The following is a 27,005-nucleotide window of genomic DNA, read 5'->3' on the forward strand; positions in this document are numbered from 1 at the left end:
TGGTGGAGGCAAAAGATGATCAACAACCTCTGTCGGCCACAGTGTAGAACGAGAGCTTTTCTCTCTGCTGAGATAAAGCAGATATAAGAGACTGTAGCACACAGTTGTCTTTAAAAAACAACAACCCTGGACCGTTCCTTCAAGTCTGAAACCTTCTATATCTCCATCTTCCAGACACCACAGAGAGGTTGAGAGGTTCTGAGTGTGAATTAGAGCCGGTGCTTTTCTAAAGTGCTGACGTGTCCTTTGTAAAGCCTTAATGAAAGAAGAACAAAGTATTCATGAGTGCTGTGTTCACTCTCACGTCATCACAAAGCTCTGGATCTGTCCCGAGCGTCTCATCGAGGACGTCTCTCATCACCTCGTCTCCACTGCACTGAACTGCACTGTGGTCGTCGTCCTTCATTGAGTTCCTGTGTTTTGCTTTGGGAGCGATCATCGCCAGATAACGGCTGGATTTAATGTAGCGTCCTTGTAAATAGCGGCCAATTCTCTTCTAATGTGTAACTAATGCTTGCCTTATTGTTAGTGGGAAAAAAAAGAGCATTACAATGTTCCCAGTTTCAAAATGTAGTCACATTCCAGTTTTCTGATCATGTAGTGTATATTTATATTTGTAGTAAAGTATTTATCTATTACCACTGCACATGTTTGTTTACTTTTCTTTCTGCTCATTTTGATGAAGAAGTGGGAAAAAATCTAATCATGATATACTTTTTAATATCATACGACATGGATGTAGAACACACTCTAAATCAAAGGCTTGTAAATGATATCTGGACATGTTTGGACTTTAGCCTGATAAAGCAGATACATGTGGATATAAAGCTACACACACACACACCGATTGTGCTTATCTTAAAATACACTCATTACCTTTCATGTCACTTAATATCTGCTTTATTTCTTTGGCTTTTTTAATGTTAAAGGTGAAGTTTGTGATTTTTAATCTAGAGTAAAAGAAAGGCTAACACTTTAGATTAGGGAACATATATTCACCATTAATGAGTTGCTTATTAGCATGTACATTAGTGGTGTTATTTATCTCCCCTCACTGTTGCACATGTCGTATATCTAACTTATACACAGGACTGAGTGTATTCACCCAGTCATTGCCTCTCCTCGTGTCCTTGTCACAGATCGTGTTTGGTGATACGAGCGTTTGTCTCCACAGCAGATGGACAAGATGTTTAAAGGTGTGATGGATGCAGAGATTTGCAAATCAAGAGGAAAATACTTTACCTGACAACAGAGGTTCTCACGGGTCGACACAAAATAAAGATATTCTCGTGTGTTTGGTTAGTTATGTTCTTTATTCAAGCAGACATTTACAAGACAAAAGAAAAGCCTTTTTAAAGGTACATTGTTTTTATGGCACAGGTCAGGTAATGCTGCTGCTGCTGCTGCTGCTGCTGCTGCTGCTGCTGCTGCTGCTGCCGCTGCTGCCGCTGCTGCTGATGCTGCTGCTGTGTGGTGTATTTGTTTTTAGTGACAACACATTTTCACAGTGAAGCAGCCACACTACAATACAACAGATACACGAGTTACTCTGTTGTTTAGTTCACTTGTGTTAATGATGCGGACAATGACGTCAGACATGAGTACAGGAGGTCGTGTGAGGTCGTGTGAGGTCGTGTGAGGCCGTGACTTTGGGTCAAATCAGATTCCCATCTAATTGACAACTGTGCTAAAGCCACAGCGACAGACTGGATGTTGTGCTTTGTAAAAGCCTGTGTGTGTGTGCGTGTGTGTGTGTGTGTGTGCGTGTGCGTGTGTGTGTGGTCGAGGTCGAGGATGGCAGCATCACAGTCACGGTGGTTAAAAAGCATTAGAGTGAGTTTAGTCTGTCAGGTTTCCATTTGTCCCACTTTGAACCAGTTTGGGGACAACATCAGAAGCAGGTCCATGCTGGACCCTGGTCTCGCCCCGTGTTAGCTGATGATTGGTGTTAGTGTCCTGCTGTCTCAGTGTCTCAGTGTCTCAGTGAGGCTGGAACGTCTTGGCCAGTTCCTCCAGTAGAGACATTAACTCCTGCTCCTCCAGTGAGGAGCTGTGGGTCCAGGCCAGAGGCAGATGAGCCGGCACCATCGTTCGGTCTGAGCACAAAAACACACAGACTTTAAACATAGAATCTTCAGCATTTTCCTTAAGAAAGTAAAGTACTAAAAAAGTCAATCCCCTGTCAATCATCTGAGGTGACTCCGCCCTCTGTTTCCTCTTTGTTTTGCTCTGGGTTGGGATGTTTCTAGGCGGCATTCCATTTGTACTCAGAACTGGGAAACTTGGAACAACCTCATCAACACAGGCCAGATGTGGCCTGTGTTTATAGAGCAATACAAACTGTGCACAGAGCAAATGTAACCTGCGTTACCATTGGCAACACAGTCATCCAGGCTCATCTCCTGACACTGCTCTCTGCAGGGCTCACGTGTGGTTGAATGTGGTACTGAGACTAAACATGGCTGCCAGCAGGGGGCGGAAGAACATATTCCAGCCACTTAGATCAAGAAGGTTCGTGTTGCTGTGTGAACTCTCACTGAGGAGTTCTGATCCACTCATGTGTTATTCTGTCACTGAACAAGGCAGCAGCTGTTCTCTCTGAGTCTCTCTGAGTCTCTCTGACTATTTATAACATATTTATAACATGTAAAAATCTCTGCACTTTCTTCTCTGCATTTACAAAGCAACACAAAGTTAACTTTGATGTGGTGACCTTTTGTTAAGTTGACCTTGTGTCTCATCACGCTCATAGTAAGTAAGTAAGTAAAGTTTTAAAAACATTTAAAAACAGCAATTTACTAAGTGCTTTCAAATACATAAATAAGAAATACACAGAAAAGGAAGAAAAGCAAGAGATAAAAGGATAAAAGGATAAAAAGAAGCAAGTCTATAAAAATGAGTTTGAAGAAGAGATTTAAAAGATGACACTGAAGTAGTAAGCCTTATCTCCACGGACACGATTTCACGTCTTTTGTTTCCCGTCCCTTTGATTCCACCTGTGTCTAATTGTCTCTTCTCACCTTGTTCATATTTCCCTGCCCTTCCTCAGTGCTGTCTGCGTTCAGTGGTGTTATTACCTTCTGCCTGTTGTTTCGTCAGTGATTACAACTTTAAACAGTTCAACTTTTGTCTTAACTAAGTTGTGCATTTTCTGGGTTACTTGGTATTGACAATGTTTAGTGTTATTATTATTATTATTATTATTATTATTATTGTTATTATGTGTCAGCCGATCCCTTTACAATGGTAGAGAATGAACAGGAGCAGAAACTGGCATTGAAATAAGAAAAGAGGAGACCAGAGAAGACTGTTGTTACATCACATGTTTACAGACCTGAGGGGAAATGAGTGTCTGTTGCATATGCATGTGTATTTCAGAGTGTTTTCATAGAGGCACTGTACTCTCTGACACTCTCTGGCACCAAGTGCAGCCCAATCCAGCTGCAGTGGACCCAGGCCAAACACACACACACATACACACACACGCACACACGCACACACACACACACACACACACACACACACACACACACACACGCACGCACGCGCACACACAATCCCATTCTTCCTATTTTACGATGTTTTCGTGTCATTTTCAGTCATGGAGGATTCAAACGTTTATTTTTATTATGGTAAACCGAACCTGCGGTGGATCAGTGGTAGAGCGATTTGCCTTTCATTGTGTCACCATGTGAATGAAAGACGTGAAAAACTGCAGTGTTTACACGAGAAAGACGATAAATACAGACCATGAATGAGAGGATGAACGAGTGTGTCGTACCCTGATAGAAGGATCCACTGGGGTTTTTGGCTGTGGCCTCAGACACAGCCAGCCACACCACAGTGTCGGCTCCCTGCTCCGGGGTTCGCAGGCTGTCCTTCATGGAGCGATGGAAGTCTGGCATGGCGTTGGCCACCGCTGTGACAGACACACAGACAAGCAACAAGGAAAGAAACTACTTTTATTAATTCTGTCTGTTTTCATTCAAATAGGAAATACCTTTGTTTAATGTGTTGGTCACTGTGTGTGTGTGTGTGTGTGTGTGAAGGGGACGATACCTGGAGTGTCTACCCAGCCAGGATGCATGACAGAGAAGTGAAGGTTTGTGTGAGTCTTTGCCAGCTGCTCTGTCATCACCACCTGCTGCCTCTGCACACACACACACACACACACACACACACACACACACACACACACACACGCACACACACAGGTGATGAAGGGTCAGACTATTAATAGGTGAAGCACAATAGTTTCTTCACATTCTCGATGTTCAGCATCAAACCCATGAACACAGACACTGATGTGGTTCATTTTTCTGTCTTTAAAAGACACTTGTGAATAAGTGAGTGCAGCACATGAATGGATGAATCACGTGACTGAAACATCACTCTCACTTCCACATTTCACGGCACTGGAGAAATGTGGGAAACCATAAGAGGAGAGACTAAAACACAACGTTCATCCACTCAGAGGAAAATATCGTTCCATTTAAACATGTGTTTAAATGTGAAACATCATGCAGTCATTTTTATCAAGAGCAAACCCGCTGTCACAGCGGTCCTCAGGTCCAGGGTCAGCTCTTACTTTGTGCTGAGCGTAGACCATGGCGCCATCATAGCGCCCCCTGTCAGACTGCAGGTTTCCCGTCCTGAGCTTCTGCACCAACATTCCTCCTGATGACACTGTGATCTGAACATGAGACAGAGAGAGAGACGAGGTTTGGAGTGTTGGGGTTTGTTTGTACCTGTGCTGCAGCAGAGCAATGAAAACAGGTCCTGACACACAGCCTCTCTTGTTATTGTGCGGCTCTCACAATAAGAGCAATAAGTCACAATATGCAGGTGACAGAGATATTGTCTCAATAAAAGAAACATTAGCACAAAGAAAGCAGATCCACTTTTCTATGTTGATAAGAGCATTAAAATGAGAAGAAATAATGGGACACAAAGAAATCAAGGGGCATTTAGAATAGATACAAATGTGACATTAATGCGATTAATCGTGATGGTGAACCATTGATCACCATTAATCGTGATCAATGGTTTGACAGCTCTACTTTTAACTTTTTTTAACAACTATAAACGTTTTGTTTTCTTCAGTCAGATTTGTGATGTATCCCAGAATCACTGTATTGTGATGATTGCGAGGAACCCTGTGATAGTTTAGTTGCTACATGATGCCGACGTGATGCACACTTTTTATAAGTTTATAAGTTTGTGAAACGCTGTCTTACAGTACGTCTGACCTGACCATGAGACACAGCAGCTGTGAGTTCACTGAAACAATAACTGAGTCTTTTCAGGAACACTGTACTCAGACAGAATCCACGTCAGACAAACGCTGCTTTACATAAATATGACACTAGATGATCTCTGTGATTAGAAGTCAGATTAATCTCATGCATATTGCATTTCTACACTGTGTCTAAATAATTGATCAATGTTTCATTTATTAAACGTATCATTGTCCATCTTCCTTTTCTTTGTTTGTTTTATTTTATTTATTTATTTATAAAGCAATGTTTAAACTTATGGACTTCTGTGGAAAACCACATCTTAAGTGTTTCACACTCACCACTCGAGGGTCCGGGCTCTTCTCCAGCAAAGCAATGAGACTCTTGGTGAGAATATAAATCCCTGTTACAAACACAAGGATACAACAGCATTGTTCACATCATTCTTCATCATTCTTCATCATTCATCATTCTCGTGTCTGTAGCTTCTGTCTCACCCAGAACATTGGTGGCAAAGCTCTTCTCCAGTCCCTCAGCGTTCACCTCCCTCTGACTCATGATGGAGCCTGCATTATTGATCTGCACAGATTACACTGGTCAGTTTATACAATCCCCACACACACACCCACACACACACACACACACACACTCTAAATATATAAAAGGGAAAAATGTATCCAACTATAAAAGCCAGAATAAAAAGGTTTGTCTTTGAAGAATATCTACAGAAAACAATGTTACGTTACATTTGCTCGTTTTGGCAGATTGTTACTATGTAATAAAAGATTCTCATCAATCAAAGAGCAACGTGCAGGAGGAGAGTGTTCAAGACAAGTTATGGTGAGTGAGTTAGTTAATGGTGTTGCAGAACCAGGAGTCAGTCTGTAGTGAGCGACTGTGCCAGAGGAGTTTGATTAAGAGTGGACTGGTTGGTTAAGGACCAGCCGGGACCAGCGTGGCACCTGTGTTCTGGATCACTGTACATAAAGAGAGGCCCAACAGAGGGCCATCAACTCCAGCCTATACCAAGAGGTGATGTGTGGATGATGAAACCATGCAGGGAAGCAGAGGCAGACCAGTACCTCAGTCTTACACAGATTAAGCTGAGGGACCCAAGTGTGGAGTTTACATGTTCTCCTCATGTCCGGGTTCTCCGGTTTCTTCCCACAGTCCAAAAACATGCAGACGTTAATTGAACACTCTAAATTCACCGTAGCTGTGAAGCGAGAGTGAACAGTTTTCCGTCTCTATATGTTGGACTGGACCGGTGTAGCCCGCCTTCAGCTGGGATTGACACCAGTGGGCCTGTGACCCTCATTCGGAGGATAAGGTGTTAGACAATGGATGGATGGTGTTCCTTCATCCATGTAACTATGTCAGTGTGAGATGAAGCTGTGAGCAAGTGATTAGAGGAATTATCATGTGAAAAAAGATCAGTTTCCATGCCTCACCAGGACATTTAGAGTCTTGTACTTTCTCTTGAAGGCCTCAGCAAACTCCCACACCTTCTTGGTCTCAGACAGATCCAGGATGTGGACGTAGACCTCCTGTAATGACACCAGACATTTATAATAATGAATAACATCATGTCTGGAAAGCCAGGGTCGTTTTCAAGGTCGTCTGTGTCCATGTTTTTTAATATGTGTTGAGAGGTGAGTCATACTGTACTTTATTTCCTGTCTCCTTCACAATGTCAGCCCTCGCTTCCTCAGCCTTGTCCTTGTTTCTACAAACCATGTGGATCGTCCCACCTGCAACACAGACAAACATTCAGCATCCCATAATATAATAATATAATAATATAATATTCTCCCATGATGTGACAATATTTTCACCTTCTTTATAAAAACACTAGAGATTATTATTATTCCTTACATCTCAATTCACATTCACGTATCACACCTTTAAATGATCTGTCTGTTTAAGTACAGACTAAAACTACAACTATAACTATACAACTTAGTTTACATATAAATATAACGTATATATACGTATATAAAAGTATGTATATATATGTATATATTATGAGTATACAAGTGGGTGGTTACACATAGTTGTGATAAACGTATTGTGGTGTGTATACTGTATATGACTGTATGTGTGTGTGTGTATGTGTATAGCTTACTTATATATCTAATTATTCTTGTAGGAATGGACATAATTAGTGAAAATCTTTCTTTTTTTAAATGATTGGTCTATAAGCGGCGTGTTGTGTTCATGTGTATGTCGTTGTGTAGAGAGTGTGGAGAGTGTAGAGAGTGTAGAGAGTGTAGAGAGTGTGGAGAGTGTAGAGGGTGTAGAGAGTGTAGAGAGTGTGGAGAGTGTGGAGAGTGTGGAGAGTGTAGAGAGTGTAGAGAGTTTGGAGAGTGTGGAGAGTGTGGAGAGTGTAGAGAGTGTGGAGAGTGTGGAGAGTGTAGAGAGTGTGGAGAGTGTAGAGAGTGTGGAGAGTGTGGAGAGTGTAGAGAGTGCAGAGAGTGCGGAGAGTGTGGAGAGTGTGGAGAGTGTAGAGAGTGTGGAGAGTGTAGAGAGTGTGGAGAGTGTGGAGAGTGTGGAGAGTGTAGAGAGTGTAGAGAGTGTAGAGAGTGTGGAGAGTGTAGAGAGTGTAGAGAGTGTGGAGAGTGTAGAGAGTGTGGAGAGTGTGGAGAGTGTAGAGAGTGTGGAGAGTGTAGAGGGTGTAGAGGGTGTAGAGAGTGTAGAGAGTGTGGAGAGTGTAGAGAGTGTAGAGAGTGTGGAGGGTGTAGAGAGTGTAGAGAGTGTGGAGAGTGTAGAGAGTGTGGAGAGTGTGGAGAGTGTGGAGAGTGTGGAGAGTGTAGAGAGTGTGGAGAGTGTAGAGAGTGTAGAGAGTGTAGAGAGTGTAGAGGGTGTAGAGAGTGTAGAGAGTGTAGAGGGTGTAGAGAGTGTGGAGAGTGTAGAGAGTGTAGAGGGTGTGGAGAGTGTGGAGAGTGTGGAGAGTGTAGAGAGTGTGGAGAGTGTGGAGAGTGTGGAGAGTGTGGAGGGTGTAGAGAGTGTAGAGAGTGTAGAGAGTGTGGAGAGTGTGGAGAGTGTGGAGAGTGGAGAGATTGTAGAGAGTGTGGAGAGTGTAGAGAGTGTAGAGAGTGTGGAGAGTGTAGAGAGTGTAGAGAGTGTGGAGAGTGTGGAGAGTGTTGAGAGTGTAGAGAGTGTGGAGAGTGTGGAGAGTGTAGAGAGTGTGGAGAGTGTAGAGAGTGTAGAGAGTGTAGAGAGTGTGGAGAGTGTGGAGAGTGTAGAGAGTGTGGAGAGTGTGGAGAGTGGAGAGATTGTAGAGAGTGTGGAGAGTGTGGAGAGTGTGGAGAGTGGAGAGATTGTAGAGAGTGTGGAGAGTGTGGAGAGTGTAGAGAGTGTGGAGAGTGTGGAGAGTGTGGAGAGTGTAGAGAGTGTGGAGAGTGTAGAGAGTGTGACCTCTCTTAGCGACGGCCATGGCGGTGGCTTTGCCGATGCCACTGTTGGCTCCTGTTATCATGAAGGAGCGTCCAGCCACGGAAACTTCCAGGTCCTTCTCCACGAACCTCTTAGAGGCGGACAGGAAGGCGCTCCTGTAAGATAGTGACGCTGTTTACTGTATTCACTGAGCTGAATGTGTCCCTGCCTCAGTGTGTGTGTGTGTGTGTGTGTGTGTTCAGGTCATGTGGGGTAAGTGTTTGAGATCATCCTTCTTACTGTATTTGGCTTCACTGCTTTACTGTGCTGATACAATAAAGGAGAGAGAGTGTCTGTCATCATCTCTGATGAAAAGGGATTTGGGACGACAGTGACAATAGCATCAGAGAGAGAGTGTGTGTGTGTGTGTGTGTGTGTGTGTGGCACCAAGGACCTCAATTCAACCCATTGTTTAGATTGCCATTGTTGAAGGTGGCAGAGGGGGGGTGAAGGGGTCGAGGAGGGCGGTTTAGTGGTGTTAAATGCCTGCTCTGTTCACTGGTGTCATGCAGAGAGCTATTAGTGCAGGGTCAGCGTGGGCTGACAGACGACTCTGGGAGAAATGATAACACAGAACAAAGGAGAGACGGGAAACAATCACAAAAGCACCTCTTCACAAGATCTGATCACACTGGACCAATACAGCTGTTCTTACACGGCTCCACAAGAGTTTGCACTCATTCATTCATTCGTTCGTTTGTTTGTTTGTTTGCCCTCTTGAATGTTGTATTTTCTGTTTTTCCCAGTATTGCTGTTTATTTGACGTCTCGTGTTACTGAAGGATTCACAGAATAAGAATTCCTTTGTCTCCTCAACACAGTTGAACTTGAAATCCCTGTTAAATGAGTTGACACGATGACACGATGCTAATGAAGCCCGTCAGCACCACACGACTCTCTGTGTGTTTCTCAGTACAGACCTCGTGTCACCTCTGCTCGTCTCACAGGAAGTCAATTCTGTCTCAAGACTTAAAGAAACGTTTCAGAAATGAATTCTACTGCTCAAAAAACCCTGTCATTCAGCAGTTTGATGGGACGAATGCTTATTTCCACCCGCCCTCGTGTCGTATACACACTGCTGTATCAGGTCTGATAGTTTTGCATGACAGAGTCTATTTTCTGATAATGCAAACATCATTTCTGCTCTGAAAGAACAAACAGAGACTAAAGTTACACACTGCACCTTTAAAGGATGCAAAACTGCCATCTATCAAATATCAAAACTATTAATCAATTACTGCAGAGTAAACCATCTCAGGTCTCGATGTGTATAATTATATACTACTTATTATTGATTATTGATTAGTATTCTATTCTTTTTTCTACAATAACAGTGCGATGTCTGATTCTATAAAATTCATCTTTCCTCAGTTTTAGGGTCTATAATTCACACGTGTTCCGTTCAAAACAAAGTTATTTTAATTCATTTTCATATTAAAACCTGTGAAACCCCATGAAACTATGTTGTCACGTTACAAAGATACAAACTGGAGTGAATCAAATATGTTTCACGTCAATAAAAACACTCAGAAATATCACACACGTAATAAAGATGAAGGAAAATACTCTAAATCACAGTCAGACCATAATAACACGTTCCATTTGAATATTTCCTTCATTTACTTTACTGATCTAAATAAATAACAACTACGTTTAACCTCTGCTCAAGACTCTTTGGAGAACTGTGACCTGCAAAAATGAAAACACACACACACACACACACACACACACACACACACACACACACACACAGAGGTCAGGAGAATGGTTACCTGGTGAACTCGGTCATTCCTTTGAGGAACCAGGCGAAGTTACGGTACAGAGACATGGTTTCACTCCGGGAGCCTGACACTGAGCCTCAGCTCTCTGCTCTGCTTTTACACTGCACTCACACCACGTGCAGCTGCTGACACACACCACCCACTGGAGGCAAGGGAAGGAAGCAAGGAAGCAAGGAAGGAAGGAAGGAAGGACGCTGTATTCTCTCATATGCATCTGTAACCTTCGTTATGGTTAACATGAATTATATGACATGTTTCGTATCTTCTCCTGTGTTTTGTTTGTCACCTGCTGCACATCTGTCCGTCACATCTCCCACGTTTCCCCTGTTCAAGGGGGAATTTACAAATTCAGATTCATTTCAGTTGAATATTACATTATGTGTGTAATACTGTTCTTGAGTGTGTGTTTTTGACGTCATGACATTAAATATGGTGATTATACAGTATACTGCACATAGTCCACAGTGTATTTTATTGTTTATTGTTATTATTATAATTATTGTTTTATTGTTATTTATTATACTAATAATATGAAGTAATACTTCAGTACAGATATCTGTCTGTCTGTCTCTGTGTGTGTTTTTGCATTGTTCTCTTGTTTTTGTACCTTTATGAACTTGTATTATTATTATTATTATTATTATTATTACAACAACAATAATATTAATAATGAATACAAATATCACTAACAACAAATCAATTATACATTTACATAACTTTTAATAATTCATCCTCTCACATACTATGGAAACCCCATTTGACAGTCAAATATATGTTAGTATTATAATAAAGAGATAATAACTCATCATTTTGATGTAAAATACACACAAATAATAATGAAAAAGTCCTCCAGAAGACCTCGTGCGCACGCGTCTGTTTCCTGTCCTCACTGCACTGACTCACCTGTGTGTGTGTGTGTGTGTGCGCCCGCTCTGAAGTCCCGCCCCCACTCCCCACAGCAGGGCGCGGCTCAGGCTGGAGAAGGTGAGAGCGCGCGCGCGCACAGGAGCAACAATGTCGCGCGTTGTCCAGACGCAGCAGACAGAGTCGAGGATTGAGGGTCAGGACTGATCAGGACCTGCACGAGGATCTGGATGTGGTCCACTTCTCTCTCACACTGACACTGATGACATGGTGAGGGAGTGAATTCGATGACGTAACTTTGCTGCATGTGCGCAGTTTTCCACAAAATATGTCTTTTTATTTCGCCTCAGAAATCACTCTGAACTTTTTATGTTCGCAAAATAACTCTGTTTGAAATAAGTGAAACTAAACTTTAAAAGGAAACTTTATCATCTCACTGCTGCAAATCAGCTCAGGGGACCAAAGGTCAGAAACCAACACTAGAGATCAGTGTACGTATGTTTTTTTTAAAATAAATAAATACATTTTTATTTATTTTTTATTATTATTAATTAGTTAATTAATTAATTAATTTATGTATTTGTTTGTTTGTTTATTTATTTCTCCGGTGGAAATGACAGCCAGGAAACTATGCTTCTCTTTGTATGATATAAATGTTATTGAAGAAAAGTGAGTTGACAGTGAAGATCAGCATCAGCATCAGTGTAACAACAACGTTTGAAATCCTTGTTATGTTGATATGAATCTGTTCTATTTATATTTATTGGACAGTTCACTAACACAGTGGTGCACACGCAGCAGCTCTTACTCCACAAACAGCAGCAGGAAACATTTCAGTTGGCGTAAAAATCTCCATGTTTGAAACATCACAATCGTCTCTGATGAAACGTCTGTAACGAGACAGTGCAAACAGTAACATGCAGGATCTCAGCTGCCAAAAAGAGTTCTGAGTGTATCTCTGCTCACACTCACACAGTCATGTACACACCAGTGTTTTTCCACAGGTTGGATCTTGTCGCAGAGACGAGCCGCACGTGCATGAAGCTGCACCTCTGCACCTCTTAATCACTCTTTACACAACACGAGCACTAGTGTGCTATAACTCGTCCCTATCACTTAAAGTTGTAAAGTATAAAGATGTGCTCTGTTGCCACGGTGATCTAGCTCCAGAACTAGAGTGGGAGGGGCTAATATAGTAACGTACAGTATAGTTTGTAGTTTCCTTTGTTGACAAACACCTGGCGACATTGCAGCAGAACCCTTTGATGACCCGCGGCGTGCTCCTCTTCAGATGCGCTTCCTGCTGCTGTTCAGTCGTCAGGGGAAGATGCGGCTGCAGAAGTGGTTCATGCCACTGACGGAGCGAGAGAAGAAGAAAGTGATGCGGGACATGATGATGTTAGTGTTGGCTCGTCCACCGCGCTCCAGCAACTTCCTCCAGTGGAGAGACCTGAAGATTGTTTACAAGAGGTACAAACAGCACACTCACATTCTCCGGCTTCACTGATTTATCCGTCTATTCTCTCGGTTTTTACTCCTTTTTATTTCTTCTGTTCTAGATTTAGTCTGTTATCGTCTTTTAATACTTGACTCTTCTCTTCTCTAGCTTTATTTATAATGTGCTCACATGACCTAAACCAGTGTGAAATTCTCCACAGAGTCTTATATTAATTATGTGAATGCAACATGAACACAGACGTAATCAAACAAAAGTGCTTTTGACTTTGCAGAGACTTTGGTCCATTCCTCTGAACCCACTATCAGCAGCAGCAGCTTTTACAACCTCATTAACACACGCTGAAGTAAGACACGCCCCCATCACATGACCTTTGGATGAAGGGAGTTTTTTTTTTTAACCATCTTAAAGTCCAAAAACTAAGATTTTCACTCAGTGGCTCCTCCTCTTCAGGAACCTTACCTTGGAACTCTTTAGCTCCTCCACCTGAAACTCAGCACTTTCTTTTCATGTATTCATTCATTCATTCATTCATTCACAGACACAATGAACTGAAGAATGATTTTCAAAGTTTTAATCCTGACAAAGACGATCCAGTCAAGACACAGGACCACACAGCGTTCAGTCAAACACGTTCAGGGAGGAGAATCAAAGGCTGAAATCAAATCAGCCTTAAATCAGACGCCCATGATTGTTGGAAGGACCAGATCAGGACTCTCCTCCTTCAGTCAGAGTGTGTGGATGGACGATCTTTATACTTTTTTATGTCTACAAAAACTTGAACAAACATAAATTGGACAAACATGTCCCTTCAATGCTCTGTACTCTGTGTGTGTGTGTGTGTGTGTGTGTGTGAGACACGCCCATGTCTCAACAATGGAGACCTATAAAGAGTAAAGGTCGAGTTAAACACACAGAACATGAGCACCAGGTTAAAGGCGGAGCCACATCCTCTGTCTGAGTCATTTTCTGTCTGTTGATTTTTTTGCAAATCAATAAAAGTTTAAATGATAGTATCAAACATACGCCCCACCCCCCCAGTCCGTGTCACCAGGCCTGCCACTGCAATGCATGTTTTTGATATTTAAAGTCATTTATTTTATTTTATTTTATTTATTTAACATTTCTATTTTGAAACTCTGTGAAATACAGTGATGCGTGTGGTTTGTTGCTACATCATGATGGAATATCGTCACATATTTTGACTCCACACTTGTTGTTTTTTGTTTTTTTAAATTGCAGATACGCCAGCTTGTACTTCTGTGCTGCACTGGAGGAGCAGGACAACGAGCTGCTGGCCCTCGAGGTGCTGCACAGATATGTGGAGCTGTTGGATAAATACTTTGGCAACGTAAGTAGAGCTTATTATTGTGCTTAAATGAACTTAAAGGAAGCATTAAAATACCATGAGGAAAGTCGCAGATCAAATGAGTTGAAACACAGCAATGGAAACAGAGCAGGAGGAGGAGCTGCACCCATTCAAATAAAGAAATGAACAAGAATAAATAAATAAAAGACGAGTTCAGCTGGTATTCAAAGCCAATGCAAAGTAGGTTTTTAGCAAAGACTTAAAACTTTACTTACAAATAAAATTAATAAGCACAAACATAAAACTTGTAATAATAATAAATCCTGTTATTGTATTATAATATAAGAATCATTGGGTTTTTGTCATGATTGATCTGTGTCTGACGACAGGTGAGACACAGAATGACCAAATGTTATTATGAATAAAAGCAAAACGATTATTTTAACCTTTATTTAAACAGGACTCACATTAAAAATCTGCCCTGGAAAAGAAACAACCCCCCAGGCATTGATACAGCATACACAATTACAATGAATAAAATAATAAAAGTACATTAAAACTACTTCAAATACAGAGAGTGATATAATAATAAAGATAAAAGGACACATTCCTGTACAATGGATTAAAATCAGGGATTTAAAAGATGAAAAATGTAGATTTAAGGAGAAGGATCTACTGTCAAGCTCTCTGAACTCATCCTTATTATCATTATTACTGCTGTCCTTGTGTTTTCTCTTTTATTTTGGTAACCTCTGTCAAGTTTCCTGTCTCCTTCACTCTTCCTGTGTGTCTCCTCTCTTCTCTTCAGGGTTTTGACCGTTGCCTCTTATTTAACCTGCTGGTTTTACATTGTTTGTTTTTCTGTTTTTGAGTCAAATCACTGAACGGATTTCCCGCCTCGTGTCTGAGTCTGAAATATCTACGAGCTTTCAAAGTGATCGCTCTCAATATCAACTCTAGGATCTGGCTCGTGTCATGTTGTCTGTTAAAACCACTAAGACGTCCTCATCACCCTCCACTCTTTATTAGCCTGTGCTCTCTACTCCCCCTGGTGGCCACAGCATGCCTCAGAACAAACAATGACAATCAACATAATGAGTATATAATAAGATGTGGTTTTTCCTCATCGATGTGGATGTGGATGTGGATGTTGATGGTATGTTGTTGTGTCCGTGTGTGTCAGGTGTGTGAGCTGGACATCATTTTCAACTTTGAGAAGGCTTACTTCATCCTCGATGAATTCCTGATGGGAGGAGAAGTCCTGGAAACGTCTAAAATAGCCGTGGGCGTCTCGATGGAGGAGGCCGACACGCTGCAGGAGGTAAAGTATAAACTACGTTCAAAGACGTTCAAAGACGTTCAGTCACTGGAGCTTCTCTCATTACTCATGTAGCTGTTGTGTCATCAGCAGACGATGGAGGAGTACATGAGCAAACCGGCCTACTGAGCCAAGACACGCCGAGGATTTCAACTAATCATGACTCGTCACAAAGCTGCACACACACACACACACATGCTTCTGAAGAGTCTACGTTATATTTGTGCCTTTTTAAAACTGCAGTACTTAACTTTGTTTTTGATTTTTGTTATTATGCTGCCTCTGTGAACAGAGATTATGTTGCATTATCTGTGAAGCAATACTATCAGACCTGACTGAGGGAGCGCTTGTGTGTATACAGCAGCAGAGCAGAGTGTTATCAAAGTGCTGAACGACAGTAGAATTCACCTCCACAGACTGACAGATGCTAACTGTTGCTATCCTGAGACACGTTTGCGTTCAGGGTTTTTTTCCCACTTCTCAACTGGAATGCTATGAACTCGGGTTTGACGTCACGCCCACTTCCCACTTCCGAGTTCTGATGTAAATGGAACACAGTATTTTCCCATGAAACTGCTGAATGAACAGCAGAATTCATGTTCTTGTGTACGACTTGTTTGCGAGCGTCTCACTTTAGTAGCACAATGTTGCCGTTTCCTCCGTCACAAAATGTAACCAGTGAGTCATGAGCAGCTGACGTCATCACGTGTGAATGTAACACACACATGTTCATACTTCTAAAGTTTTGAGCTCAGAGTCGGTGAGTGCAGATATGAAATGTTGTAAATGATGAGACATGGCAGGCAAAGGCATATGTATCTTTTTTTTTGTTTGAAATTGTTTAAATGAAGAAACACGACACAGTAAGGAAAAATAAAGTCAATGCTTTATTAACCTCAGGTATGTCACATACTGTATGACCACATTTAAGAAAGATTCACTGAAAAACAAGAAGAAGAAGAAACAACACAAGTGAATTGAAGGAATGCAACACTGATTTGTGTGTGTGTGTGTGTGTGTGTGTGTGTGTGTTGGGATGTAAAAGGCTGGTGAGTCACATGTTCTGTTCTTAAGTTTGTTTGATTTGAAAAACAAACAAACAAACAAAGCATTAAATGAATGATGACTGTCACTCACATTTTTGCTAATAAAATATTTTGTAAATCTACTGATAACTTAATTTGACATGTTTACGTCATATATATATACACACACACACAGTGTGTGTGTGTGTGTGTGTGTATATATACACGTATATATACTCTTTTACTAAGCCTTATTTCTGGACAGTTTTGGCATCAGTATCAGTTTCCTCAGTTGTCTCTGGGTTTAGGTAGCTCAGCAGTTTGATCACCGCCTCGTTCTCAAAGCCAGCGCTCCTGTCATCGTCCTCAGATTGTCTCTTTTCCTCGGGGCTTTTCTCTGAGTCCCCATGATCAAAATAATCCTGTATGTTCTGCTCAAAAGAGCCCGTCACGCTCTCCCCGCCGTCGTCACGCTTTTGGCTCGCCACCGCCACCTTGTACGTGGGCTTCAGGAACTGTGCTGGCATCTGTGCTGTCAGATACGCCGCCAGCTCATCCTCGTCCATGGTGTTGTCGCCGTCGTTGTCCTTTAACGTGCCGGGGAAGCGTCTTTGTGTGGGAGCTGATTCCCCCAAACGCCGGGCAGGCTGAGCGCGAAGTCGTGACTGCTGCTGTTTCCTGACAGGAGCGCGCTCCTCTGTGCCGTCTAACCCCAGGACTCTGAGGATTTCCTCCGTCCTCAGCTGCTCTGGGGATTTCCTGCTGACGGGCAGACGTCTGCTGGAGAACCTCGCCTCAGGAAGCGTGTGCATCTTCTTGATCTGGGAGAGCTTGTTTTGCACTCTGGATAATTTGCTGATCTGTTGTGACGGCGCTTGATACGTCATTCGTCCACTTTTCAGCATGTCCATCAGGTTCACAGGAGGAATCTTGTATTTTTGGGAGATCTGAATGAACTCGTAGATGGTTCGGGGAAAGATGTCATCTCTGTACAGAGTCTGAGCCGCTCTCCTCTCAGCCCTCTTCTCCTCCTCCTCCTCCTCTTCCTCCTCCTCTATCTCTCGCTTCTGCTCCTCCTCCTCTGTTTTCTCCAGCACTTTCAGCAGGTAATAGTCCACCAGGTTGGCAACATCATCTGGATCCTTTGACCTCTTGACTGGATAATTCTCATCCTCCTCCCCTTCATCATCCTCATCCACATCTTCATCGTTGTCGTCAACATAATCGAGCTCTCGGTCGACGTCGTGTTTGTTGTCCTCGTCCTCTTTGTCGTCCCCGTCCTCTTTGTTGTCCTCGTCCTGTTCTTGCAGCAGACTCCAGTCCAGTCCCAGATCTCCGCCCACGTCATCGTACGCCACATTCCTCACATTAAACACACTATCATCATCATCATCATCATCGCCCTCTTCCTCCTCATCATCATTATCCTCCGTGCCGTCTTCTTCGTCTTGGCGCTTGTGCATGACCTTTGCCCTCGTCAGCTTGTCCAGTTCGTCAAACACAGACTGCAGCGTGGCGAGATTCTGGGGCGTGTACTTCTCCTCCACGTTCTCGTTGGTGCGTTTCAAGTGCCTCAAACCTGGCGCCTCACCCTCCTCTTCCTCACCCTCCTCCTCGTCCTCAAACATCAGGGGCAGCTTCTTGTGGAGGGGGATGCCGTGCTGCTTCTGTTGTCCTCTGCGGTGCGAGTTGTCTTTCGTGTCTTCTCCGTCTGCGCTGGGGCGAAGTGAAAGTGGCTTTGAGGCCTTTTCCGCCTGCTGGAGTGTGCTGAGCACGGCCTGCAGGAGCTCTGCACTCTTGTCCTCCCTGCCCTCGTCACCTTCCTCTTCCTCCTCCTCCTCCTCCTCGTCATCTTTACTCTGCATGGGGTTGGAAGCTAGTCTCAGCATGGCCCGCAGCTCCTCTGCATCATCCATGTCGCTGGGGTCGTAACCTGCAGCGAGAGCGCCGTGCTGCTGCTGCTGCTGCTGCTGCTGCTGCTGCTGCTGCTGCTGCTGCTGCTGCGAGTCTGTGCCTGTTCTCTGACGGAGGCTCTCGATGTACTCCAAAGCTTTTATCATGTCCACGTTAGGAGCCGTGTGGGCATTTCCTCTCTGGGAGCCGGAGTCACTCCCCCACAGTTTTGTGTCTCTGAGAGACGCTCCGGAAACACCAGAGGAACCCAGGAAGAGGAGGACGAAGAAGAGGTTTGTAGAAGAAACGAGGAAGAGTTTGCTTGTTGTGGAGGTCTCCAGGAGGTGCAGCATGGTTGACGCCTGCAGAGCAAAGACAAGGATGCACATGTCAGCACTGACCTTTACCTGTGCAAACTAACAGGTTCCCAGCAGTTAGCGCTGTGACATTTCTGTCACGTCGTTCATGTTTATCGTCACGTTTAAAGCTGCAGTACGCTGCACAACACACGCTTTATCTGCACGTTGTTAAGTAAGTAAGTGAATGTGGGAACACAGATCCTCAGCAGCTGATCTCTCCATCTCTGACACAGCTTTTAGTTTGTGACGTCAGTGAAGTGCAGAAGTGTCGTTCTCTCAGATCTCTGGATTTCTGTTCTGCTGAAAACGTTGTTATGGAGTTCAAATATTGAAATAAATGTACTCGATTTTGTGCAAAGGGAGACAAAGGGACGAGTTTCATTACTGGGTCTGAACTGCTGTGCTCATGAATCTGGAATCTCTCAAATCTTGAATTATTGATCAATAACCCCCATCCCCCCCACACACACACACCCACAAAAAATCCTTTAATGCCTCCTCTAATGATGACATCATCACTGCTCACAGACAACTGTACTGATTTTAATCAAAGACATAACCGTTAAAACATGTATGCATCTAAAATGTATCTCTGAACTGTTAAATCATGTTTATTATTAGTATTATTATAATTATATTCAATTATTATTATCATCATCATTATTATTATGACCATTATCATTATTTTATTATCATACTTATTATTATTATTATCATTATTATTATTATTATTATTATCATTATCATTATCATTATCATTATTATCATTATTATTATTATCATCATTATTATTATTATCATTATTATCATCATTATTATTATCATTATTATTATTATCATTATCATTATCATTATCATTATTATCATGTTGTTTTTTTTTTAATTTTTGTTTTATAGTGGAATCCCGCCGCCTGTTGTTTGCAGTCACAATAACAGCAGCGCAGCGGCATTCCGCTCCCGTGCAAATCTCATTAGTCGTCAAATTGCTGCTCGCCGTGAGTCACAGCCCCCGTTGCCAAGGCAACCCGTTAAGACTGATGTTCACAAGAAACATCGACTCTAATTAATACAGATTTTTTTTTTCTCCAAGGTTTAAATTAAAAACTGTTTTCTAAGAAGTGCACTGCTCTTCAAAGTTACATAGATATATAGATAAATAGATAGACAGACAGAGAGACAGTCAGATAGATAGATAGATAGATAGACAGACAGACAGACAGACAGACAGACAGACAGACAGATAGATAGATAGATAGATAGATAGATAGATAGATAGACAGACAGACAGACAGATAGATAGATAGATAGATGCCACACGCTGCGGTTCATAAGCGTTTGCTGTCATTTTCCATGTTTACGTTTGCAAATTACAAACGTGTCAATCTGTAGAACTTCAGAATAAAAGCTTTGTCACTTTTAACGTGTGACTAGAAAAAGAAAAGAAAAGAAAAAGCGAAAAACGCGACTACGAGACGAGAACAAAGACACATCGGCGCTACGCAACCTCTGCGCCCCGACATCTGTGTCGGTGCATCAGGTTGGTGAACAGAGAGGCGGCTGAAATGGCTGAGAAGAGAAAAGAACAAGAAACAGCGCGATAAACACATGTAGAGCGGTGCAGTGTGGGTAATGCGACCAGTTACCTTTGAGATGAGCTCCTGTAGAAGGTTTATGATGAGCAGAGAGAGCTCAGCATGTCTCTGCGTCTCCGCCTCGCGATCAGAGAGTGTGCGCGCGTGTGTGGTTTCAGCACCGCGGACAGCTCCTCATGCTATAAGAGGAGGCACCTGACTCTCTACGTCACAGAGCGAGGACACACGCGCACACACACACACGCTATCTCAGTGAAATATCGTTATGAGTTTCATTATCGTGAGATCATGATGGAATATATCACACATGAAGTCCCGCTGTCATTAACAACATTAAAACAATACACACTCAAAAATCATTCATACATTTCAAAAAATTAAATAAAGATAATATTGATAATAATTACAAAACATTGCAATGATGATGATAATAATAACAATAATGATTTTTTTTTAACATATTTAATACAATACGGACTTGTAGATGAATGTTTAGTCTGGTTGAATAATTATGAACGTGTGAATAAGAAGAAAAAAAAAAAACCTGTTTACCTAAATGTACATTTAAATCCTAACAGCCACAGAAATGAGGTTTATTAGGATCAGTCTTTGGTCGTCATGAAAAATGGTCCTAAAGAGGTGAGAAAAACAAACCCACACACACACACACACACACACACACACTCTCTCTCTGACGCACTCAGTAATTTGAGTCAGCCAAACAAAAGTGCTTGGCTCTTTGAATGTGAACTGAAATAGTTTGGAGGCAGCACATTCGAGCGGCCGCATAATGGCTTTTGTCGCATCTCCTGGTGAAATGAATGAATTCATGATGTGAGGCTATATTTAGGAGCAGTGACTGAAGGACTGAAGGACTGATGTCCCTGTCCTCCTTATGACGTGACGCCAGCACCTGTTTCACATAAGAGGAGGATTAAACTCTGCTCAGCTGAGTGACAGCTGATAACAGGTTCACTTTGTCTCCGTGGTGCTTGACTTGGGTCTCTGCTGCAGCACAGTCTGAGGGACAGAGACAGCTGAAGTCCACCGATGACTCACATATGGACTCTGCCAAAGCCCGAGGTGGGCGGGGACTGCAGTGAGACGTATGTGTGCGTCTGTGTGTGTGTGCTCCTCCCACTGTGACTCAGAGAGCATGTCATAGTTAGACTGTGAACAAAGCTGCAGTAGGGATTGTGTAGTGTGTGCTTTTATTGTTGTTTACCTGCAGGAGAACTCCCTCCTCTGAGGCTCTTTCTGAGATTTCCTCCATTCCTTTTTCTATTTTTAAAGCTTTTTTTTGGAGGAGTGAAGCAGGGGACTAAATACACAGGATATCACGTCCTAACGGACATAACACAGGGGAAAGAAGAGAGAAGGAGAGACAGGCTAGAGACAGAGGAGAGAGACCAGGAGCAGGTGTATATGAGAGACAGGGAGAAAACAGATTAAGGCATGACACAGTGAAAATGAAGGTCCGAATGATTTCAAACTTGACAGGTGTCTTGATACGGGCACGAGTAAGTGCAGTGCCGTGTTTGACGTTGTTTGGATACAGTAAGTAATGCATAAGATATGGTAAAAGAAGCACACATTGGCTTTTGCCGCTCTTCCTGCTGTAGCCACTCCCCCTCTCACTCACACAGCACTGTGAGTAGTGCCCCCAACCACAGACTGTCTCTGCAGGTTCAGACGAAGCTTCTTTCCTGCAGCTGTCACTGAACTCTAGCTCTGCATCCCGGTGACAACCGACCACCTGTTATTCAACCATGTGGTTCAATTCCCATATTTACTGTACGCCATTATGTCAGTATCAGTGTTTAATTTCTACCAAACACAAATAAAAATGTCACTGAACTTTTGCTGTGTCATAGTAACAATGAACACTCAAACCAACAATGACTAAAAACACACAAAGACACATTTTGCACAGGCACTGCACAAGAATAATAAATAAATGAATAAACATGACAGACAAATGTGAAAAAGGAAAAGCAAAATAAGAAAGACATAAGTGAAAGTATAGAATATTCTGACTCCAGGTAATCTGTCCATGTTTGAAACTCAGCTTTGATTTATTACGTTTATTGTTCAACTGTCTTTTACATATTTTCAGGTTTCTTTGCTGTGTAATCTGCAGCCGCAGCGACCTGTGTGCAGAGCAGGTGAAGTGGAATAGGAGCACCTGTTCTCTCTGTGAGCTGCTCTGTGATTGGTCAAAGTCTTCTGTGATGCTTCAGATTCAGCTGTGAGGATATAAACAGAGACCAGAGGAGGCCCAGAGCTGTCATTCACACTCAAATCACTCCATTCCTATTATGCTGAACGGTTATTATAGAATTGTTGATGAATGTCTGTCAGTATTAATAATGTTGACCATTTTACGTTTCTTTGTGGCAATTTAAAGTTTTTAAAGTCATTAGAGAACTTCTGTGATAGTCACATCTTCTGGATTCCTACTGAGTCACATAAAATAATTTGTACTGCTGTGTTTCAGTTAGTTATTTATTTTCAAAGTTCCCCTGGAGGATTTTAGAGAGATTAACCTTCATTAGAATAAAATCCACCTTTCTAATGTTGTCAGAGCACATGATCCAACACCAGGAGAGAAACAGAAACCAGGACAAAAGAGCTGATTCTAATCTCACCTCTCCCTCAGCCTAATTACACTGTCCCTCATGACGGACGAACACACACACACACACACACACACACACACACACACAGTGCTAGTTTTGCACTGATAAAGCCAGTGCTGTCTGGCTAATTGCTTGTGGTTGTGTCTGTGGCAGGATTACTGGTAAACAGAAACCAATTACAGCTCAGTTCCACCCCCATTTCCACTGTCTGTCCACTCCAACAAACACACACACACACACACACACACACACACACACACTCACTCACACACTCACACACACACGGTTTTCCTCAGGTCACATGAGAAGTTTCTTACTGGCAATTATGCTTTTCCCCTCTGGACACATTTTCACAGCAGCGTGTTGTTAGTATTTGAGGTCGCATTTTGCGTAAGATGTGAAAGGGAGATTTTTTTTTGGCTAGAACAGGAAGTGTTACATCAGGACACGCACGGTCTCATTATAAAGTATAAAAATGGTGTTGATTTAAGTTGAAACATGAGGACTTAAAGTATGATTGTTTTTTTGTGACGGTGTCTGGAGCAGTGTTTTAACCCAAATCTACTTCCTCTCCAAAATGGCTTCTCTCAGCAGAATATATACAAGTGCATAGAAAATAAAAATAAAAACAAAAGCATGTATGCTTCTACTTTATCCCCTGATGTATATTGTGCTATTAGGCTGAAAAAAGGTAACGACAATGATAAGATTGGATTGAAAACACAAATACATAATGTCCTTTGAGAGAATTTCCAGGATAGGGTTGTTAGTCTAAATACGTTTACCATATCTTAAGAATACTTGTTTTTGGCTTTATCTTCTCTGATGTTTGTGAACCTCCCTCTCAGCACTTTTAGCTCACCATGACTCAGCTGCCACTTACTTATATCTGAACAAAAGATTTCAAACACTGAAGTCCCAGAATAACATTTTGAACTTACTGATGGAGGCAGCAGTGGATCAACAACGCCTTTGTGTAGCAATTAACGATAAAACTATTTAATCCCGATGAATTGTCATATGTCATAGTTAACTCAGCGCTCGCCATCCACTCAGAACTGAACGCTAGCTTACGACTCTCTGGCCCAAACGTGTTGTTGTGGTTCTGGTCTAGCTCGATCCCGTGTGGTGTTGTAGTTTTTCTAATGTTACTAGTTGTTGCAACAGCAAGTGAAATAAATGACAAAGTTTGCTCGGCTAAAAAAGAACGTTAATCTTGCGATAAAAAAAATTGACGCTGTTAAATTTTGGTTATGCGTTAACGCCATTAATAACGTGTTTAACTGACAGCACTAGTAACAATGTAAAACTGCTGATTTTCTCAGTGGACTTTGGTCCAGGTAGCAAGAGGTTTAGATTCTTGTTGTTCAAAAGTCTGTCTAACAGCGTCAGCCATATTCTTTAGATAGTGTAGACTTAAGCTGGTGTTGATTTTTAGGAGGTGAGATAATAAAAGTGGCTAACACTTATACTTATACAAATACACGGAACTATCCCTTTAAAGGCTCATCTTCAGGCAAGAGTTTGCTTCTGGATTTACAAGAGAAACTCAAACACAAGCAACTATGTTCATGTGGGACTCACTGGTTTGGACCTCTGTCAGTCCTGCAGCATCATTTCCTCTCTCCTCTTTACTGTTTGTCCCTGGGTGACTGACACCGGCTGCTTCCTATTCATTACCAGCAGATAATTCTGCTCCTTAACTCAGGTTATCAGATGCTTGGCAGACACACAGAGAAAGAGAAGGAGGGAGGGAGGGAGAGGGAAAGGTTGTGAATGGGTTTGGTGTTTGACGTCAGTGCCAGGTCTCTTTTCACTGGTCGATTATGTGTGTGTGTGTGTGTGTGTGTGATGCATTTGCTTTTTTTTGTGAGATGTGGCACCAGATAAATGTCTTGCTCGGGTGTTTATAGCACACCAGAGCAGTTAAATAAAATGTTCTCCACCACAACTGTCACCTTTCCCTGAAATGATGGTAACAATGAAGTAGTTCATTTTCTTCTGTATCCATATTCGCAGGCCTCACACCTGCCTGGGACGTTTCCAGGCGACTACTGAGAGACAAAGAAGAGGGAAATTGATTAAAGGACGTATAAAATACAGTCTGACATTTACACGGTGCGACAGTTTATTAAAAGGTCGGTGAGATTTTGATATTTAACCATGAACAGATCTGTGCCTGGATCTATTTTCATTCCCAGAGTCTGTTTTGCTGATGTTCGTGCACAGCAGGATGAGTCATCCAGTTCAGAGCCCAGCGATGCTCTGTGAGCTGGATCGAGGAGAAACAATCAGACCACTTTGGCTGTTTATGAATATCAAAATGAAATTGGCAGGAGCTTTGGCACGAATGGAAATTTAAAGCAGGAAGCAGAAAAACAAGAGGGGCTTTGTGAAGTTAGTTGACTGAGATTTACAGCCAACACTCAATGCAGTAGATTACTGGAGTGAATAGGACATTAGAAGAAATGAATTAATCTCAAATGTTTGAGGAAACCTCAACATGAAACAGAGCCATCCATATTAAACTAGAAAATTCCATGGCGAACTTTCGAGCGTGCCTGCTGTTCTTGCTGCCGATGTCGTCGGGTGCAGGACTAACCCTAACCCTGGTAAAGGAGTAACATTTGGGTGGATTGAACCTTTAAACCTTGAAGTATTTAGACAAATTGGTATTTTGTTGGAATCCACCTTTAAAAGAGACTGACTCATAAGCCGTGAGTTTTCAAACTGGGCTGGGTTGCGATTATTTTTTTGACTTTATGACTTTTTTGTCACATTTTGGACGACATACTATACTATGACTTTTTTGTCTCATTTTGGACGACACACTAACCTATGACTTTTTTGTCTCATTTTGGACGACATACTATACTATGACTTTTTTGTCTCATTTTTGACGACATACTAACCTATGACTTTTTTGTCTCATTTTGGACGACATACTAAACTATGACTTTTTTGTCACATTTTGGACGACATACTAACCTATGACTTTTTTTTCTCATTTTGGACGACATACTATACTATGACTTTTTTGTCTCATTTTGGACGACATACTATACTATGTCTTTTTTGTCACATTTTGGACGACATACTAAAGTATGACTTTTTTTTCTCATTTTGGACGACATACTACTTTTTTTTCTCATTTTGGACGACATACTATACTATGACTTTTTTGTCTCATTTTGGACGACACACTAACCTATGACTTTTTTGTCTCATTTTGGACGACATACTATACTATGACTTTTTTGTCTCATTTTGGACGACACACTAACCTATGACTTTTTTGTCTCATTTTGGACGACATACTATACTATGACTTTTTTGTCTCATTTTTGACGACATACTAACCTATGACTTTTTTGTCTCATTTTGGACGACATACTAAACTATGACTTTTTTGTCACATTTTGGACGACATACTAACCTATGACTTTTTTTTCTCATTTTGGACGACATACTATACTATGACTTTTTTGTCTCATTTTGGACGACATACTATACTATGTCTTTTTTGTCACATTTTGGACGACATACTAAAGTATGACTTTTTTTTCTCATTTTGGACGACATACTACTTTTTTTTCTCATTTTGGACGACATACTATACTATGACTTTTTTGTCTCATTTTGGACAACATACTATACTATGACTTTTTTGTCTAATTTTGGACGAAAACCTGTACTATGACTTTTTTTTCTCATTTTGGACGACATACTATACTATGACTTTTTTGTCTCATTTTGGACGACATACTATACTATGACTTTTTTGTCACATTTTGGACGACATACTATACTATGACTTTTTTGTCTCATTTTGGACGACATACTATACTATGACTTTTTTGTCTCATTTTTGACGACATACTAACCTATGACTTTTTTGTCTCATTTTGGACGACATACTAAACTATGACTTTTTTGTCTCATTTTGGACGACATACTAAACTATGACTTTTTTGTCACATTTTGGACGACATACTATACTATGACTTTTTTGTCTCATTTTTGACGACATACTAACCTATGACTTTTTTGTCTCATTTTGGACGACATACTAAACTATGACTTTTTTGTCACATTTTG

General features: G+C 41.8%; 3 protein-coding genes across 7 annotated transcripts; 1 reads left to right on the forward strand and 2 right to left on the reverse strand.

The window, feature by feature from the left end:
* Positions 1-1,294: 1,294 nt before the first annotated feature.
* dhrs12la (dehydrogenase/reductase 12-like a) lies at positions 1,295-10,553 on the reverse strand. Its single transcript, XM_058633896.1, has 10 exons — positions 10,444-10,553; positions 8,655-8,788; positions 6,906-6,988; positions 6,689-6,784; positions 5,735-5,816; positions 5,579-5,640; positions 4,589-4,693; positions 4,060-4,150; positions 3,782-3,919; positions 1,295-2,096 (listed from the first exon to the last, which is right to left on the reverse strand). Exons 1-10 carry the CDS (start codon positions 10,497-10,499, stop codon positions 1,981-1,983), a joined length of 963 nt encoding a protein of 320 aa, XP_058489879.1. The 5' UTR covers positions 10,500-10,553; the 3' UTR covers positions 1,295-1,980.
* Positions 10,554-11,436: 883 nt separating this feature from the next.
* Positions 11,437-16,567, forward strand: ap1s3a (adaptor related protein complex 1 subunit sigma 3a). Of its 5 annotated transcripts, none has more exons than XM_058634834.1 (5): positions 11,437-11,586; positions 12,570-12,786; positions 14,015-14,123; positions 15,265-15,402; positions 15,475-16,567. In XM_058634834.1, exons 2-5 carry the CDS (start codon positions 12,608-12,610, stop codon positions 15,526-15,528), a joined length of 480 nt encoding a protein of 159 aa, XP_058490817.1. In that variant the 5' UTR covers positions 11,437-11,586; positions 12,570-12,607; the 3' UTR covers positions 15,529-16,567. The 5 variants fall into 5 exon arrangements, with proteins under 5 accessions (XP_058490817.1, XP_058490816.1, XP_058490820.1 ...); XM_058634833.1 differs by having other exon boundaries at positions 11,439-11,586; positions 12,608-12,786; XM_058634837.1 differs by having other exon boundaries at positions 11,441-11,586; positions 12,608-12,786; positions 15,493-16,567.
* On the reverse strand, positions 16,268-20,427 carry scg2a (secretogranin II a). Its single transcript, XM_058634832.1, has 2 exons — positions 20,320-20,427; positions 16,268-18,679 (listed from the first exon to the last, which is right to left on the reverse strand). Exon 2 carries the CDS (start codon positions 18,668-18,670, stop codon positions 16,676-16,678), a length of 1,995 nt encoding a protein of 664 aa, XP_058490815.1. The 5' UTR covers positions 18,671-18,679; positions 20,320-20,427; the 3' UTR covers positions 16,268-16,675.
* Between the last annotated feature and the right edge of the window lie 6,578 nt (positions 20,428-27,005).

Source organism: Solea solea, chromosome 7 (assembly GCF_958295425.1).
Source record: "Solea solea chromosome 7, fSolSol10.1, whole genome shotgun sequence".
Lineage (NCBI taxonomy): Eukaryota > Metazoa > Chordata > Actinopteri > Pleuronectiformes > Soleidae > Solea > Solea solea.